General features: G+C 46.1%; 1 protein-coding gene across 3 annotated transcripts; it reads left to right on the forward strand.

Annotated features, from left to right (window-relative positions):
• Positions 1-8,146: 8,146 nt before the first annotated feature.
• Positions 8,147-9,303, forward strand: LOC123040378 (protein EARLY RESPONSIVE TO DEHYDRATION 15). 3 transcript variants are annotated; one of them, XM_044463245.1, is made up of 3 exons: positions 8,147-8,393; positions 8,556-8,832; positions 8,959-9,303. In XM_044463245.1, the coding sequence occupies exons 2-3, from the start codon at positions 8,583-8,585 to the stop codon at positions 9,102-9,104; spliced, it is 396 nt and encodes a 131-aa protein (XP_044319180.1). In that variant the 5' UTR covers positions 8,147-8,393; positions 8,556-8,582; the 3' UTR covers positions 9,105-9,303. The 3 variants fall into 3 exon arrangements, with proteins under 3 accessions (XP_044319180.1, XP_044319186.1, XP_044319190.1); XM_044463251.1 differs by having other exon boundaries at positions 8,160-8,393; positions 8,562-8,832; XM_044463255.1 differs by lacking the exon at positions 8,147-8,393 and having other exon boundaries at positions 8,404-8,832.
• Positions 9,304-17,878: the final 8,575 nt, after the last annotated feature.

Below are 17,878 nucleotides of genomic sequence, written 5' to 3' on the forward strand. Positions count from 1 at the left end.
ATGATTAATTGAACTTAAATTTATCATGAACTTAGTCCCTGATAGTATCTTGCTTGTTTATGTTAATTGTAGATAAATGGCATGTGCTGTTGTTCCGTTGAATTTTAATGCGTTCCTTGAGAAAGCAAAGTTGAAAGATGATGGTAGCAATTACACGGACTGGTCCGTAACTTGAGGATTATCCTCATTGCTGCACAGAAGAGTTACGTCCTAGAAGCACCGCTGGGTGCCAGGCCTGCTGCTGATGCAACTGACAATGTTAAGAACGTCTGGCAGAGCAAAGCTGATGACTACTCGATAGTTCAATGTGCCATGCTTTACGGCTTAGAACCGGGACTATCAATGACGTTTTGAACGTCATGGAGCATATGAGATGTTCCAGGAGTTGAAGTTAATATTCCAGAAGAATGCCCAGATTGAGAGATATGAAGTCTCCAATAAGTTCTATAGCTGCAAGATGGAGGAGAATAGTTCTGTCAGTGAGCATATACTCAAGATGTCTAGGTATTGTAATCACTTGATTCAACTGGGAGTTAATCTTCCAGATGATAGCGTCATTGACAGAATTCTCCAATCACTTCCACCTAGCTACAAGAGCTTCGTGGTGAACTATAATATGCAAGGGATGGATAAGACAATTCCCGAGCTCTTCGCAATGCTAAAGGCTGCGGAGGTAGAAATCAAGAAGGAGCATCAAGTGTTGATGGTCAACAAGACCACTAGTTTCAAGAAAAAGGGCAAAGGGAAGAGAAAGGAGAACTTCAAGAAGAACAGCAAGCAAGTTGCTGCTCAGGAGAAGAAACCCAAGTCTGGACCTAAGCCTGAAACTGAGTGCTTCTACTACAAGCAGGCTGGTCACTGGAAGCGGAACTGCCCCAAGTATTTGGCGGATAAGAAGGATGGCAAGGTGAACAAAGGTATATGTGATATACATGTTATTGATGTGTACCTTACTAGAGCTCGCAGTAGCACCTGGGTATTTGATACTGGTTCTGTTGCTAATATTTGTAACTCGAAACAGGGACTACGGATTAAGCAAACACTGGCAAAGGACGAGGTGACGATGCGCGTGGGAAATGGTTCCAAAGTCGATGTGATCGCAGACGGCACGCTACCTCTACATCTACCTTCGGGATTAGTATTAGACCTAAATAATTGTTATTTGGTGCCAACGTTGAGCATGAACATTATATCTGGATCTTGTTTGATGCGAGACGGTTATTCATTTAAATCAGAGAATAATGGTTGTTCTATTTATATGAGTAATATCTTTTATGGTCATGCACCCTTGAAGAGTGGTCTATTTTTAATGAATCTCGACAGTAGTGATACACATATTCATAATGTTGAAGCCAAAAGATGCAGAGTTGATAATGATAGTGCAACTTATTTGTAGCACTGCCGTTTAGGTCATATCGGTGTAAAGCGCATGAAGAAACTCCATACTGATGGACTTTTGGAACCACTTGATTATGAATCACTTAGTACTTGCGAACCGTGCCTCATGGGCAAGATGACTAAAACGCCGTTCTCCGGTACTATGGAGAGAGCAACAGATTTGTTGGAAATCATACATACAGATGTATGTGGTCCGATGAATGTTGAGGCTCGTGGCGGATATCGTTATTTTCTCACCTTCACAGATGATTTAAGCAGATATGGGTATATCTACTTAATGAAGCATAAGTCTGAAACATTTGAAAAGTTCAAAGAATTTCAGAGTGAAGTTGAAAATCATCGTAACAAGAAAATAAAGTTTCTATGATCTGATCGTGGAGGAGAATATTTGAGTTACGAGTTTGTTCTACATTTGAAACAATGCAGAATAGTTTCGCAACTCACGCCACCCGGAACACCACATCGTAATGGTGTGTCCAAACGTCGTAATCATACTTTACTTGATATGGTGCGATCTATGATGTCTCTTACAGATTTACCGCTATCGTTTTGGGGCTATGCTTTAGAGACGGCCGCATTCACATTAAATAGGGCACCATCAAAATCCGTTGAGACGACGCCTTATGAACTATGGTATGGCAAGAAACCAAAGTTGTCGTTTCTTAAAGTTTGGGGCTGCGATGCTTATGTGAAAAAGCTTCAACCTGATAAGCTCGAACCCAAATTGGAGAAATGTGTCTTCATAGGATACCCAAATGAGACTGTTGGGTACACCTTCTATCACAGATCCGAAGGCAAGACATTCGTTGCTAAGAATGGATCCTTTCTAGAGAAGGAGTTTCTCTCGAAAGAAGTGAGTGGGAGGAAAGTAGAACTTGATGAGGTAACTGTACCTGCTCCCTTATTGGAAAGTAGTACATCGCAGAAACCGGTTTCTGTGACATATAAACCAATTAGTGAGGAAGTTAATGATGATGATCATAGAACTTCAGATCAAATTGCTACATAATCTCGTAGATCAACCAGAGTAAGATCCACACTAGAGTGGTACGGTAATCCCGTTCTGGAAGTCATGCTACTAGATCATGATGAACCTACGAACTATGAAGAAGCGATGGTGAGCCCAGATTCCGCAAAATGGCTTGAAGCCATGAAATCTGAGATGGGATCCATGTATGAGAACAAAGTGTGGACTTTGGTTGACTTGCCCGATGATCGGCAAGCAATTGAGAATAAATGGATCTTCAAGAAGAAGACTGACGCTGACGGTAATGTTACTGTCTACAAAGCTCGACTTGTTGCAAAAGGGTTTCGACAAGTTCAAGGGATTGACTACGATGAGACCTTCTCACCCGTAGCGATGCTTAAGTCTGTCCGAATCATGTTAGCAATTTCCGCATTTTATGATTATGAAATTTGGCAAATGGATGTCAAAACTGCATTCCTGAATGGATTTCTGGAAGAAGAGTTGTATATGATGCAACCAGAAGGTTTTGTCGATCCAAAGGGAGCTAACAAAGTGTGCAAGCTCCAGCGATCCATTTATGGACTGGTGCAATCCTCTCGGAGTTGGAATAAACGCTTTGATAGTGTGATCAAAGCATTTGGTTTTATACAGACTTTTGGAGAAGCCTGTATTTACAAGAAAGTGAGTGGGAGCTCTGTAGCATTTCTGATATTATATGTGGATGACATATTACTGATTGGAAATGATATAGAATTTCTGGATAGCATAAAGGGATACTTGAATAAGAGTTATTCAATGAAAGACCTCGGTGAAGCTGCTTACATATTGGGCATTAAGATCTATAGAGATGGATCAAAACGCTTAATTGGACTTTCACAAAGCACCTACCTTGACAAAGTTTTGAAGAAGTTCAAAATGGATCAAGCAAAGAAAGGGTTCTTGCCTGTGTTACAAGGTGTGAAGTTGAGTAAGACTCAATGCCCGACCACTGCAGAAGATAGAGAGAAAATGAAAGATGTTCCCTATGCTTCAGCCATAGGCTCTATCATGTATGCAATGCTATGTACCAGACCTGATGTGTGCCTTGCTATAAGTCTAGCAGGGAGGTACCAAAGTAATCCAGGAGTGGATCACTGGACAACGGTCAAGAACATTCTGAAGTACCTGAAAAGGACTAAGGATATGTTTCTCGTATATGGAGGTGACAAAGAGCTCATCGTAAATGGTTACGTTGATGCAAGCTTTGACACTGATCCGGACGATTCAAAATCGCAAACCGGATACGTGTTTACATTAAACGGTGGAGCTGTCAGTTGGTGCAGTTCTAAACAAAGCGTCATGGCGGGATCTACGTGTGAAGCGGAATACATAGCTGCTTCGGAAGCAGCAAATGAAGGAGTCTGGATGAAGGAGTTCATATCCGATCTAGGTGTCATACCTAGTGCATCGGGTCCAATGAAAATCTTTTGTGACAATACTGGTGCAATTGCCCTGGCAAAGGAATCCAGATTTCACAAGAGCACCAAACACATCAAGAGACGCTTCAATTCCATCCGGGATCTAGTCCAGGTGGGAGACATAGAGATTTGCAAGATACATACGGATCTGAATGTAGCAGACCCATTGACTAAGCCTCTTCCACGAGCAAAACATGATCAGCACCAAGGCTCCATTGGTGTTAGAATCATTACTGTGTAATCTAGATTATTGACTCTAGTGCAAGTGGGAGACTGAAGGAAATATGCCCTAGAGGCAATAATAAAGTTATTGTTTATTTCCTTATACCATGATAAATGTTTATTATTCATGCTAGAATTGTAATAACCGGAAACATAATACATGTGTGAATACATAGACAAACAAAGTGTCACTAGTATGCCTCTACTTGACTAGCTCGTTAATCAAAGATGGTTATGTTTCCTAACCATGAACAAAGAGTTGTTATTTGATTAACGGGACCACATCATTAGTTGAATGATCTAATTGACATGACCCATTCCATTAGCTTAGCACCCGATCGTTTAGTATGTTGCTATTGCTTTCTTCATGACTTATACATGTTCCTGTGACTATGAGATTATGCAACTCCCGTTTGCCGGAGGAACACTTTGTGTGCTACCAAACGTCACAACGTAACTGGGTGATTATAAAGGTGCTCTACAGGTGTCTCCAAAGGTACATGTTGGGTTGGCGTATTTCGAGATTAGGATTTGTCACTCCGATTGTCGGAGAGGTATCTCTGGGCCCTCTCGGTAATGCACATCACATAAGCCCTGCAAGCATTGCAACTAATGAGTTAGTTGTGAGATGATGTATTACGGAACGAGTAAAGAGACTTGCCGGTAACGAGATTGAACTAGGTATTGGATACCGACGATCGAGTCTTGGGCAAGTAACATACCGATGACAAAGGGAACAACGTATGTTGTTATGCGGTCTGACCGATAAAGATCTTCGTAGAATATGTAGGAACCAATATGAGCATCCAGGTTCCACTATTGGTTATTGACCGGAGACGTGTCTCGGTCATGTCTACATTCTTCTCGAACCGTAGGGTCCGCACGCTTAACATTACGATGACAGTTTCATTATGAGTTTATGTATTTTGATGTACCGAAGGTTGTTCGGAGTCCCGGATGTGATCATGCACATGACGAGGAGTCTCGAAATGGTCGAGACATAAAGATCGATATATTGGAAGCCTATATTCGGATATCGGAATCGTTCCGGGTGAAATTGGGATTTTACCGGAGTACCGGGGGGTTACCGGAACCCCCCGGGGGGTTATTGGGCCTACATGGGCCTTAAGGGAGAAGAGGAAAGGAGGCAAGAGGTGGCCACACGCCCCTCCCCTTCCTAGTCCGAATAGGACAAGGGAAGGGGGGCGGCGCCCCCCCCCCCCTTTCCTTTCCCTCTTCCTCCTCTTTCCCCCTTCTCCTTCTCCAACTAGGAAAGAAGGGAGTCCTACTCCCGGTGGGAGTAGGACTCCCCCTTGGCGCGCCCTCCTTGGCCGGCCGCCCCCTCCCCTTGGCTCCTTTATATACGGGGGCAGGGGGGCACCCTAGAACACACAAGTTGATCTTCATGATCGTTCCTTAGCCGTGTGCGGTGCCCCCCTCCACGATATTACACCTCGGTCATATTGTAGCGGTGCTTAGGCGAAGCCCTGCGATGGTTGAACATCAAGATCGTCACCAGGCCGTCGTGCTGACGGAACTCCTCCCCGAAGCTTCGCTGGATCAGAGCCCGGGGAGCGTCATCGAGCTGAACGTGTGCCAAGAACTCGGAGGTGCCGGAGTAACGGTGCTTGGATCGGTTGGACCGGGAAGAGGTATGACTACTTCCTCTACGTTGCGTCAACGCTTCCGCTTCGGTCTACGAGGGTACGTAGACAACACTCTCCCCTCTCGTTGCTATGCATCACCATGATCTTGCGTGTGCGTAGGAAATTTTTTGAAATTACTACGTTCCCCAACATAACCGACTATCATCAATCATTCGGAGTCTCAGGGGATACACCCTATGGGTGCGCTGATCATGCACCCATAGAGCAAAATCCCGAGTAATATGTTACTCGATGCAGGACCTGCTCCAGATCACTCAAAAAATTGCTATAAGGTGAGTTTAATGCTCCTCCGTGGACCTGTTTTGAGCCTTCTTCCAGGACTCAAAGCGTGAAACTCATAAGTTTTGATCTAGAACTGTCTCGTATTGACGTTCCTCCGGGATAAGAATGGCATCTCTATGAGAGAGCAGTCCATGCGTCAATCTTGTTGCCCATATTTAATGACACACCCATACTCTGATCATGAGTTAACCTCTTTCAAGAGATGAACGGCTGTCGCCAAGTTGCTCCTCGCGGCCACTTACCCCAGATCAGTCGGGAAGTGCAGTGCCAGAATCCATTGAGATTTTGTTCATACCTTGGTTGTTTGAAAGCACGTCCGAGTATTTCTGTAATCACTCGGGCCAAATTGTGTCTTTCACAAACTCGTTCTGCAAAATTGCAACCGATACGGGGGCTAATGTTGGGGATATACATAACAAGTAGGTCCACAAAGGATAAAAATATCATAAATCATGGGGTCCACACATCAAGTGGGTCCAGATAAATCTCATCCAGACATACTATCCACTCGGACGTATCGACGTACCATCCACTCGGATGACAGGCAACCACTCAGACGTATGACTCACTTGGATATGCGAAGACCAACGGTCGGCAAGGCAGTCAAAGCATCATCCTAGTAGTAGGCTGGCATTATGGCATCAATGCTCCACTTTGTAACATAAGAGGTTAGGGGTAGCACACTCTATATAGGCCACACGTAGCTAAGGGCCCCTGCTCTCATCTCTCTCTCCCTCACCACTAGTCTCAAGACTTAGCTCATGCATGGAGATCCGTTCTCCCCTCTCTCACACACAAATACACTTCATGATAGATAAAAGAAAGCCTCTCCGAAGCACGAGACATATGATTGTTATCTCCACCGTGAGAGGCCCGAACTCGCTAAAATCATTTGTGTCACCCGTCTGCATCTCGATAGATCATGCTCCTTTACCCTACCCCTTACTATTGTTGGAATCGTTCCCACGACAGTGGGAGGATGCAGCAATGAAGCATGACGTTGACCACGTCAGCCAGCTGGAGGTTCTTCTGACTGGACGACCATTTGATCCTCTTGATCAGTGCCTCCACCTCGTCTGGGTTCCCCCAAGCGATGCCCAAAAGAGACCCCATGAATTTTCTTTTCTTGTTGAGCTTTCTTTAGAAGAGTTGAAAAACCCTCAACACAAAAGAGGAATAGATATGATGATAGAGGATCACACTGTCGAAGCCCTCGATGAGAGGAAACTATCCGGCGCATCGCCATTCAGTTTCACCATAACCTTGCTGTCATAACACATCTCATGACCATGGCTGTCCATGCCTGAGAAAATCCAAATTGTGTCATCATATTATGCAAAAAAGACCACTCCACAATCCACATGATCCATCATGTCTAACTTAACCGCACATAACGGCTTCTTTCTTTTTCTCTTCCTTATCGCATGTACACACTCATACGCCACTAGGACGTTATCAGTGATAAGTCTCCCCTTGACAAATGCACTTTGTTCCTTAGAGATAATAATGGATAGAACACTTTTTAATCGGAGAGTGGCGTTTTGGCTCCTAGGTGTAGATACACCTATTATGAAATATGTATAAAAACACATTTTGAAATTTTAAAAAAATTCAAGAAAAATCTCGCGTGTACATCTGGACATCCTATGGTCGCACACAAATTTTTGGTGAAAATGGACGTTTTTTGTGGCATGTGTGAAAAATTAAAAAAAATGCCTCATGAATAGCTATAATCAAGCATCAAAAATTGTCTTTTTTACACAAACCAAAAATGTCCCTTTTCTCCGAAACTTGGTGCACCCACATATAATGTCCGGATTTATACGTGTGATTTTTTCTTAAATTTTTTTAACTTTATAAATTTTGTATTTAGATAATGGGTGCATATACACCTATGAGCCAAAGTGAATTTCCGGCATCGGTTAGCAAGGACCTTGGCCGCGCCCGCAATATTGTATAGGACATTGCACAGACTAATTGGCCTAAACTAAGCGCGCTAATCGGATGACTGTGCACTAGACCGGCCCAAAATTTATGCACTTCCCATGAGCGTGTGTGTGTGGCTGCTCCGTGTGAGTCAATGGCCCGTGGCAAGCATGAGCGATTTCGTCGGCGGTCCACTCTTGTGTTGCGCGTGAGTATTTTTCGTCTGATGTGCCACGACCGGCTGGAAGCTGCGTCCGACCCAGCCAGCGCCAACAAGGAAGCCTCGGTCGCACCTTCCTTCCATCCATCCTCTAGGCCTCGATCGGTCACAGTGCTATAAAAATCCCATCGTTCCCACTCACAAACCAACCCAACACCCGGCGGTCCACTATCCAGATCCAGATTCTCTATCCTGACCCTGCTCCTGCGATCCCCAACCGACCCTGCTCCTGCGATCCCCAACCCCAATCCAAGGTATGCGTGCACCAAGAACCGTCTCTGTCCCGTTTGTAGATCTGCCGAGGACCGCGCTCTAGTTTCTTGATCTGCAACCTTTTTCATCTCTGTTTCGCGACGCCAACTCACGACTGGATCCGGTCGCTGGTCTCTGCGTGGTTTTGATTTTGATCCGACCAGGAACAGACCAAGAGCAACAGGGAGACCATGAGCGCCATGGTCGCGTCGTCGCTTAACCCGGAGGCCCCGCTCTTCATCCCGGCAGCGTTCCAGCAGGTGGAGGACTTCTCACCGCAGTGGTGGGACCTCGTCAAGTCCACCGCCTGGTTTCGCGACCACTGGTACCACCAGCACCAGCAGCTCGACGATATGGTCGACTCCCTCATGGCCTTGGAGGCCGAGGACGCCATCGCCGTCGAGGCTTCGCAGCCGCAGCCGCCAGCGGCACTCAAGATTGGTACGTATCGACCAATTCACTCTCCACGCCTATACATGTACAGTACTGTATATGATATGAGCGCTCAAGTAAAAGATGAAGCAAGACTGCAGTGAGCTCATCACGTATGTGCTTCTGTATGTGCAGACGGGGTGCTCAAGGCGCTGAGCCTGGCGTCCCCAAGCCCAAAGGGTGGCTTCTCGGAGAAGCCTAGGTACACCGAGAAGCCCACCAAGTACGCCGGCAGCCCGAGGAGCGGTGGCGCACCGCGCTTCATCCACCAGCCTCGCTAGGTTGGGATGTCAAGCTTCAAGAATCGAGCAAATCCTGCGCCTGCAGTGATGCATTGCTCTGGCTGCCGCCGCCGTCTCATCTTTCAAGTCTTCTTCTACTAGTAGTAAGTAGTGGTGTCCGTTTGTATATTATATTAAGTACGTAGAAATGAAATGACCTAAGAAAAAGGCAACAAAATGCAACCGATGTTCAGTGTGATTTGCCTTGCAAGTTATGTTCTGCTCAGTGCGTGTGATGGTTCAGCCTCGTTCGCTCCTCGCTCCTTTTTCACCCCACGTACGTCAGAAAAAGGAGCCAGAAAAAAGAGGAGATAAAAAACAACCCCGACCCCACGAACACCCCGTCCCATGATCCAATCTCCCCCGACCCCTCCGCCCTCGTTCAACCTCCCCTCGTACGATAGAGGAAGGAAAAAAGGCGCCTGCTAGGCGTCATCCGGCTTATAACTTGCAGTTATAAGCCGCCTTATCTACCGTCCGATATGATTAATCAAGGCCATCAGTTTGTATCCCCGCATCACAGTACGTCCACAGCCCCGCGACATTAACTGATACAAACCGTTCAATGGAAGACGCTACCAAGATCAGAGCAAGCAGCGCTTGCCGTCGGCCGCATGCAGCACGGTCGGTGTCGTGGTGGAGCTGCAATGGAACAAGATATGATTAATCAAGGCCATCAGTTTGTATCACCGCATCACAGCACGTCCACAGCCCCGCGACATTAACTGATACAAACCGTTCAATGGCAGACGCTACCGAGATCAGAGCAAGCAGCGCTTGCCGTCGGCCGCATGCAGCATGGTCGGTGTCATGGTGGAGCTGCAATGGAACATCGCCGGAGGTCGCCGCTGCTGTAATGGAGCATCACTTGGCTGATGGTGCCGTGGTGGAGCTGCAATGAAACATCACTGGGGGTCGTCGCTGCTACGGTGGAGCGTCGCCGGACCGTCGATCCGTGGTGCTGTGATGAAGCATTGTCGAACCGCCGACGTCGGCGGTGCTTCATTGCAACCTCGCCGGAGCTTCCAACGACCGCCGCGACGCTTCACTGCAACCTCGCCGGAGCTCCAACAATCGTCGTGGCGCTTCATTGCAACCTCGCCGGAGCTTCATTGCAACCTCAGCCGTGCTCCATGGTAGCACCCCGACAGCCACCGGCGAAGCTTCATTGCAGCGTCACCACCACCACGCGGCCGTGCTCCATCGCAGCACCGCTGCCCGCCTGCCCCATCAAAGCTCCACCGCAGCACCAGACTGGTGCCGCCGAAGCTTCACTGCAGCGCAACGCGATGGCGTCGAGGTGCTGCGGCGAATCAGGCGACCGCGATGGCGGATGTTGTGACACAACAGTGCGGCGAGCCGGCGACAGCGATGCTGCGATGCAGACGCGGTGGCGACAGAGCTCTCGAGGCCCGATGTTGTGATGCTCCTCTCCTCAACCTCCCCACTGCAGCATGTGCGGCGAGTGGTGACCCGCCTCCAACACCATCGTCTTCTGCAGCTCCGGTGGCCACACCGTACCGTCGCCCCCCTTTGGAGCAGCGATGCCCCGCGATGGATCTCTCACATGGGTCCTAGGATTTGTGTTGGAGCTTCGCCGAAGGGAGAGAAGGTGAGCAGGAAGGTTGTTGACGCCGGCGGCATGGCTCCGGCGGTGGGTTGGACGGGATTGAGGGGTGAGAGATAGAGGGAGGAGATGGAACAGAGAAGAGATGGGGATGAAGAGAAGCGCTCCAGGGAAGACCAGATCCTTCGGCAAAGAGATAAGATGGAGGACGCGTGGGCATGTGGGCCTGTGAGACACATGGCGTGCTGTGAAGGAGGTTTACGAGAGATAGAAATCATCCGGTTGATTGTAAACGTTTTCCAGAAAAAAAATCTACCGAAAACATCGCGCACCAAACCGACGCAAAAACAGTGAAGAACACACGTCCTCCACCTTCTCCCGGACCCATTCTGCATCTCTTTCCCAATCCCGAACTACCTGGCATCCGTCCTCGCTCGCACCCCCGCATGGAGGGCTCACCCCGCCCCGCCGAAGGCCTCGTGCACGGCGGACACCTTGGCGATCGAGCTTGCGGGGGCGGCGCCTCGGGGACGGCCCGGTCATGCGCGGCAACGGCGCCGGCGGCGGGGGGTAGCGGGCCACGCAGCAATCCATCTGGTAAACCCCCAATCTATTCCTAGCCACAGCCGCAATCCTGGCATCTCCTTTCCGGAATCGCCTCCACGAAGAACTTGCCATTCATGCGCGACGCCTTCATATCCATTGGGTTGTTCCCCACGTTTCCACCTATGCTTGCCTCCTAGCCATCGTCGACCATGAAGCAGCAGCACAACGTGGTCGGCGGATTCCGTCCCCGTGGTCATTGGAGGAGCCGTGCCACCTGTGACCAGCGGTCTGGGACGTAAAGCCGTCTGTGGAGGCATGGAGATACCATGGAGACATACTGGAGACTCCAGGGAACTGGACACGAACGCGGCATGGATTGTATTGTGCCATGTCGGCAGCAGTACGATGAGGGGATTTGATTCCGGCGAATCACGGGGCCACGGTTGCAGGCCCAACGCCCCTGCTTCGCTAAGCCCATCGACTTTGGCACAGCAAGACCCAGCCATGTCGCCCATACCATGGTTGCCTGAATCATTGGTGGGTTCATGCTCCAGGAGCATGTGATCCTGTAGTTTCCTCGCAGCCCATGGTCAAGTGCCCATGAAGGAGATGACCAATATATTGTCACAAAAGTGCCTTGGTTAAGTCAATCTATCATGGTGCCATATTATTTTGTAATTGTCGCTGCTGATTCTACTATTCAAGTGTAATTTTGTAATTACGTGTTTTCTCACTTCGCAATATCTCTGTTATCTGCTCCACTAAAATGTAGGGATTTCATTTACAAAATTTCTGCATATTTCTGAAAATAATGAGAAGTCCATTTCTCTTTGGAGCACAGATGAACATTACATATTTTTGAAATTTCTGGGAGAAATCCTTGCATGAATGCAACAAGTTAGCTCCTAAAATATAACACTAAAGCTTATCAAAATTATAACACTATGCTCATCCATTAATCAAAATATGTATTGAACCATTTCGATGTTGTTTTTGTTGTATCTTGATTTCTTGAAAATATAGATGTAACATACTATTAACAACCAAACAAGTAACTTTCTCTCACGAAAAGACTAATGGACGTAATTTGCCAGGAACACAGTTGTGACATACACCAAAGATGAAAAAAATGATTGATGCGCTTCTTAGGAGAAGAAGTTAGCAATTTATATTCCACTTTTTTATTGCACGTGGTAGTTGGTTAAAAGATTTGAAGTCACCAGCACGGTACTGGTAAATGGTTCCTACATTGCGGAGATGAGGTTCAGTTTGTGTCTTTCTTCACGTGTAAATGATAGATTTGCTTGATGTGAGAAAAGTGAGTTTTTAAAAAAAAAAGTCTCTTTGAATTTCTCATAGGCACATATTTTACTTGTTGATAATTCAATTAGGGATCCTCTCATGGTTGTTTTATAAGTTGTAATAGTGTAATAAGTCATATCTCTGTGTTTAAAATGTGCAGGTGGAGAAAAATTCACTGGACATGACCATTGCAGGAAAGTCATGGGTGTTCGGAACACAAAGAAGTTCTAAATATTGCAAGTTGAAGTTTTATCTATGCTGCTCGGTATTTTCGTTTTCAATTAACACTCTACGAATGATATTTGATGCTTATTTAAATAACTGACATGTATGTACTATGACATTCCCTTAGCTCGTGCTCTTGGTTTTTCTCTAAATCAATGTTTAAGTCAATGTGTATACCTCCTACAAAAATGATAAGTACATGTATGAAAAAGAGAGTATGAGAGACAACAAGATATTCCCAATCCTGGAAGGTAAGATATTCATGGCAAGATACTCTCAAGTAAAGATAAGAGCATCTTATATTCCGCATAAACAAATGCAATTAAGCTTCCACCCTCTCCGTGTATTCAACGTAAGGTGTTAACGTGTTAGCTGTTGTGCAAGCTATAGTTCTCTTTGTTTGACTAGCTATGTTGTAAGTCGATTATGCTATTACCCCAACAATGGAGAAAGATATGATTCTGGGAGAAGGGAATTGGTATGCATGCTGTTTTCTAAATGATCCGTCTGCGGCTTCTTGCAGGCATAACTATTGAATCTCTTCAACAAGTTTTTTAATGCACTCTCGGCAAGTGTGCATTGTTCCCCCTTTTCCCAATATATACAAGGTTACAGAAGCCATTCTTGTAACTGATACTGTACAGTTTGTGTTTGTTTGATTTCGTTAGCTACACATTGTATTTTATTATTCTTTACGTTTCTTGCAGCCACAAAGTGTTTACGTACTCCCTCCGCTCCTTTTTACTCTGCATATAAGAATTGTCTGAAGTCAAACTTCATAAAGTTTCACCATATTTATATGAAAAAATATTAACATCTATAATGCTAAGTTTATACAATATGAAAACTAAAGTCATGACGCATCTAATGTTGTTGATTTCACATTCTGAATGTTGGTATTTTTTTCTATAAACTTGGTCAAAGGTCACAAGGTTTGACTTCAGACAAATCTTATATGCAAACTAAAAAGGACCGGAAGGGGGTATTAGTTTCATTTCCTCTGCTAGAAACCATATTCGTTCCTTCTACATTTTCTGGTAGCTACAGAAACGTTATCTTTGTGGCACTCATAAACTAAGGAGAGACACATATTGACATTACACAACGTGCAGTTTTTATTATTTGTAAATAAGAATTTTAGTACATCATCCTCTATCATGGTAGGTTAGAATAGTTTCATTTTCATCTCCCACAATACATGATGAATGATTCATAGATTTACTAAAGGTCAAAAGGTGTCCAAGCGGTGATAAGGTATGGTTGTAGTGACGATAATACTGGAGCAACTGCAGTTGAAGAGAATGAAGGCAGAGGAGAAAGATTCCGCTTTATCTTTTGCGACAACCGACAAGAGAGTGGATAAGGGGATATGACGTCTGCCTGGAAGAAATCACTAGGGAAGAGACTTTGTATTGTTGCTAAGAATGTCGCCATATTTGGGAGATATTTCTACATTATCAAAATTGTTTTGTTAATTTTTTTAATTCCGTGTCAACGCACGGGCATTCGACTAGTAGTACTAGAATGCACCCTTGTTATTGCGTGGCCAAGCAGCTTAATTTTAATTATTGTTTAGCCTTTTCTAAAGATAAAGATGCGTCGCTGTTGGTTGTTGAGATGCCATTCTCTTCTGATTTATTGTTGATTGATTGCTGCCATGATCTCCATGGGAGTTCAGAAGTAGCTGGTGCTGGAAGATGACAATATTCAGTTCGATTGGTTTATGACAAGTATGGTGTTCAGCTCAGCTATATACACTGATTCTCAATGTTGGAACGTGCCTTCAGATTCGGCAGCCATGGCAGCTGTTTAGCTGCGGGTTATAGTTGAGATTTTTTTTTTTTTTGCGAAACAGGTTATAGTTGAGATTGTGCCCTGTGTTTGTGGGCTAGCAGATAGGAAACTGAGATGGTAATGCATATGATTTTAGCGTGTTGTAAAACTTGTATCATACCGCCGAATAAAGTTTGTGGGCTACCAAATAGGAAACTGAGATAGTAATGGATATGATTTTAGCGTGTTGTAAAACTTGTATCATCATGCTGAATAAAGTTTGCACATAAAATGCATTCAGTTACATATATAAATTGGTTTGTCTGGCATACATAGAGGCGGAAGCCCCAGGCCCTCGCGTCGCCCGACCCGAGCGACTCGGGGGAATCCAGCCACCGCCGGGCTCGGTACCCCTCGTCCCGCCCACCTCCGCGTTGCCGCCGCCGGAGGGCGCCGGGCCTTGGGACGGCGGCGGGGCCGTTCTCCCACTCTCTCCCATCGCCCCTGCCCTCTCAGATCCGTTCCTGGCGGCGGCGCGGCCTCCCTCGGCGGCTCGCTGGCGGTCTATTCCCCGGCCAGCTGCTGGCGCGGTTGGTCTCGCCCTGGGGCGCAGGCTGCGTCGTCCCGGCTCATCCCGATCTGGCCATGGCCTGGCGCGGGCCGGATGGCCGCAGACCGCAGTTGCCTTCTTCTCTGACGTGTTGCACGACGGCATGGGGGCCTGCTAGTTTGCTTGTCCAAGGGACACGGTCCTAGCGTTCTTCTTGATCTGAGATGGTGTTCTGCTAGATGCCGACCCTCTATGATCTGGCAATTGACGAGTTTCGGAATGCTCCGTCGGAGATTTTTATTGGGTGCTTGACGCCTGTAGATTACTGGATCAAATGGGATTCGGTCGTGTGCGTCCCTATTTCAGCCCGAGTGGCTTCAGGAGGGTGTGATGCGAGAGAACGTATCCTGTGCAACGACGAGACTGGTGTAACGAGTGCTCCGAGAAATTCTGCGCCACTGGATGCGGAACCAATGGCGCAGAATCGGTCGGAGCACTCGTTACACCAGTCTCGTGGTTGCACAGGATACGTTCTCTGTGATGTGAAGGCGAAGCTTCGTTGTTTATTAACATTATGGGACATGTTGGCATTTCGATTTCCATTATGAAAACAGTGGCGAAGAATGTTATGGTGGCTGAAGTCTAAGGCCTAGTAATGGCGGATCTAGTCTTTGAGGTGGTGAGGACTTTGCTAGATGATTCGTGACTCGTAGAGGCGGCATCAGCAACACAAGCGGAATACAGAGTCTTAGCTTTCAAGGTGAAAACTCAAAGTCTGCCCTTAATTGGTTGTTTCTGCTAGTGTCCTTGTTGAAGGCATTGTTTAAGAGCGGGATTTTCTCCAGGGGTGAAAACCTAAGATCTTCGGTCGGACGATGACGACGCTTGTGCACTGTTTTCTTTTTGGAGGCATCTCTTGTGGAGAACTTGGACTTAGGGTGTTGTTTTGGTGGTGGTTCGTGCTGCAGCTACAAGAAATTGATCACTATAGTGGGATCTTTATTTTTTTTTTATTTTTATCTTTTGGTTGTGTGCATCTGTAATATTTTTATGACATTTCGATGTTGTAGGGGTTAGATGTAATTGGTATCTCCGTGATATTAATATATTCTCTTTGTCAAAAAAAAATCTGGCATACATAGAGAATGGCATGATCATAGTAGATACAAGAGGGTAATAATAAGTCTTGTGCAGATACAGAAGTGTAGGATCCCAAGTCTTTGAAATTTCCATGCAATAGTTGGGTGAATGGCTTCCTCTATTCGATTGTACTTCCTCTGTAAACTAATATAAGATCTTTAATCATTGTTTTAATGATTTAAACGCTCGTATATTAGTTTACGGAGGGAGTAACAATGAGGGTAAGCTGGGAAAACAGTTCGGATACAGGGTTTGTATATGAATGTTGGTGGACGAAATTGAATAGAACATTTCATCAAGTAAATTAAGATACTACCGTTGTTTCATCAAGCAAATTAAGATACTACTACTCTGTACTCCTTACACAAGTATATCATGAATCTAATGGGGGCAGTCATCCAATCTTCCAAAGGCTTCATAACTTTTGCTTCTACGCATCCATTCCCAGAGCCCATTTAGCATGCTGTGTGCGCATATGTGTGTGTGTGAGCAAGCCAGCCGAAACAAGGAAAAAAAGGGGAGATCAGCACTTCTCACCAAGCAAAGTTGCCTGATGGGTAGCAGAGGTGCTACAGGAGGTATCTAGTGCCACTCATCCTACTGATCACCAAGAGAAGAAACTAGTTAAGTAGAACCCTCCTCATGAAAATATTATAAAGATAAATGTAGATGGAAGTTTCAATCCTACAACTGGTACTGGGGCTACTGGATATGTAGCACGAGATAGTATGGGTCGAATCCTTGCTGTAAGAAGTTGTTGGTATAATTCTGTGGCCAATGCCCTGTCGGTGGAAGCGCTCACATACCGTGATGATGTTGATCTTGCAAATACTTTGAACTTTCAGCAGGTAACGGTCGAAACTGATTGTCATAATTTGGTGCAGCTTTGAGAGGCTCGTCAACATCATCGGTCTAGAATTATGGGAATCCTGCATCAGATTCAAGAGATCGCTTCACATTTGCTACATTGTAATTTGATCTTTGTAAGACGTGAGGTTAACTTTGCTGCCCACTTATGTGCGCAACATACTAGTAGTGAGAACGTGTGTAGCTTGTGGACTGGTACTACTACTCCTTTCCTTGCAAGATGTATCCAAAACGATTGTAGTATGTTGGCAGATAAATAATAGAATTATGAATGTTTCAAAAAAAAAAAATGCCAGCATGCATGTTGGGGGCTTTGTCATTTACTCCTGAGAGAAACCCAGCAAAGAAAGAAAGGCATCAACCACAGTGGCCACGTGGGTTTCGACGGAGAATTGGATTCAGACCTCGGTGTTGAGTATGTGTGTTGTGCATATTTGTGTATTGGGCTCATCTTCTAATTTCTTGTATAGTTAAGGTCGTGGCTTATCTTTGTACATCATATATACATACTTTTGCACATGAGTAATATATCGTGTAATTTCCACAAAATACATAGTATTCGTTTTTTAGGTTTTCTTTCCTCGCTTCCGCTACGCCGCCGCCGCCTCGCGTCTACGTACGCCGCCGCCGCCCGCGCCCTCCTGTCGCACTCGCCGCCACCGCTCCTCACCTTCAGCCGCCGCCGCCCGCGACCCTCCCATCGCGCAAGCCGCCGCCGCTCCACCCGCAGCCGCTAACCCTAGCCGTTGTGCCACCTTCACCCGTCGTTGCAGCTTCTCCTAGCCGCCGCCGCACCACCACCCG

This window comes from Triticum aestivum, chromosome 1A (assembly GCF_018294505.1).
Source record: "Triticum aestivum cultivar Chinese Spring chromosome 1A, IWGSC CS RefSeq v2.1, whole genome shotgun sequence".
Lineage (NCBI taxonomy): Eukaryota > Viridiplantae > Streptophyta > Magnoliopsida > Poales > Poaceae > Triticum > Triticum aestivum.

Excerpts from the sequence above, each read along its gene's own strand:
- LOC123040378 (XM_044463245.1), top strand. The coding sequence starts at position 8,583 with ATGAGCGCCATGGTCGCGTCGTCGCTTAACCCGGAGGCCCCGCTCTTC. Across the intron at positions 8,833-8,958 it reads GCCAGCGGCACTCAAGATTG|ACGGGGTGCTCAAGGCGCTG; the intron begins GTACGTATCGAC and ends CTGTATGTGCAG.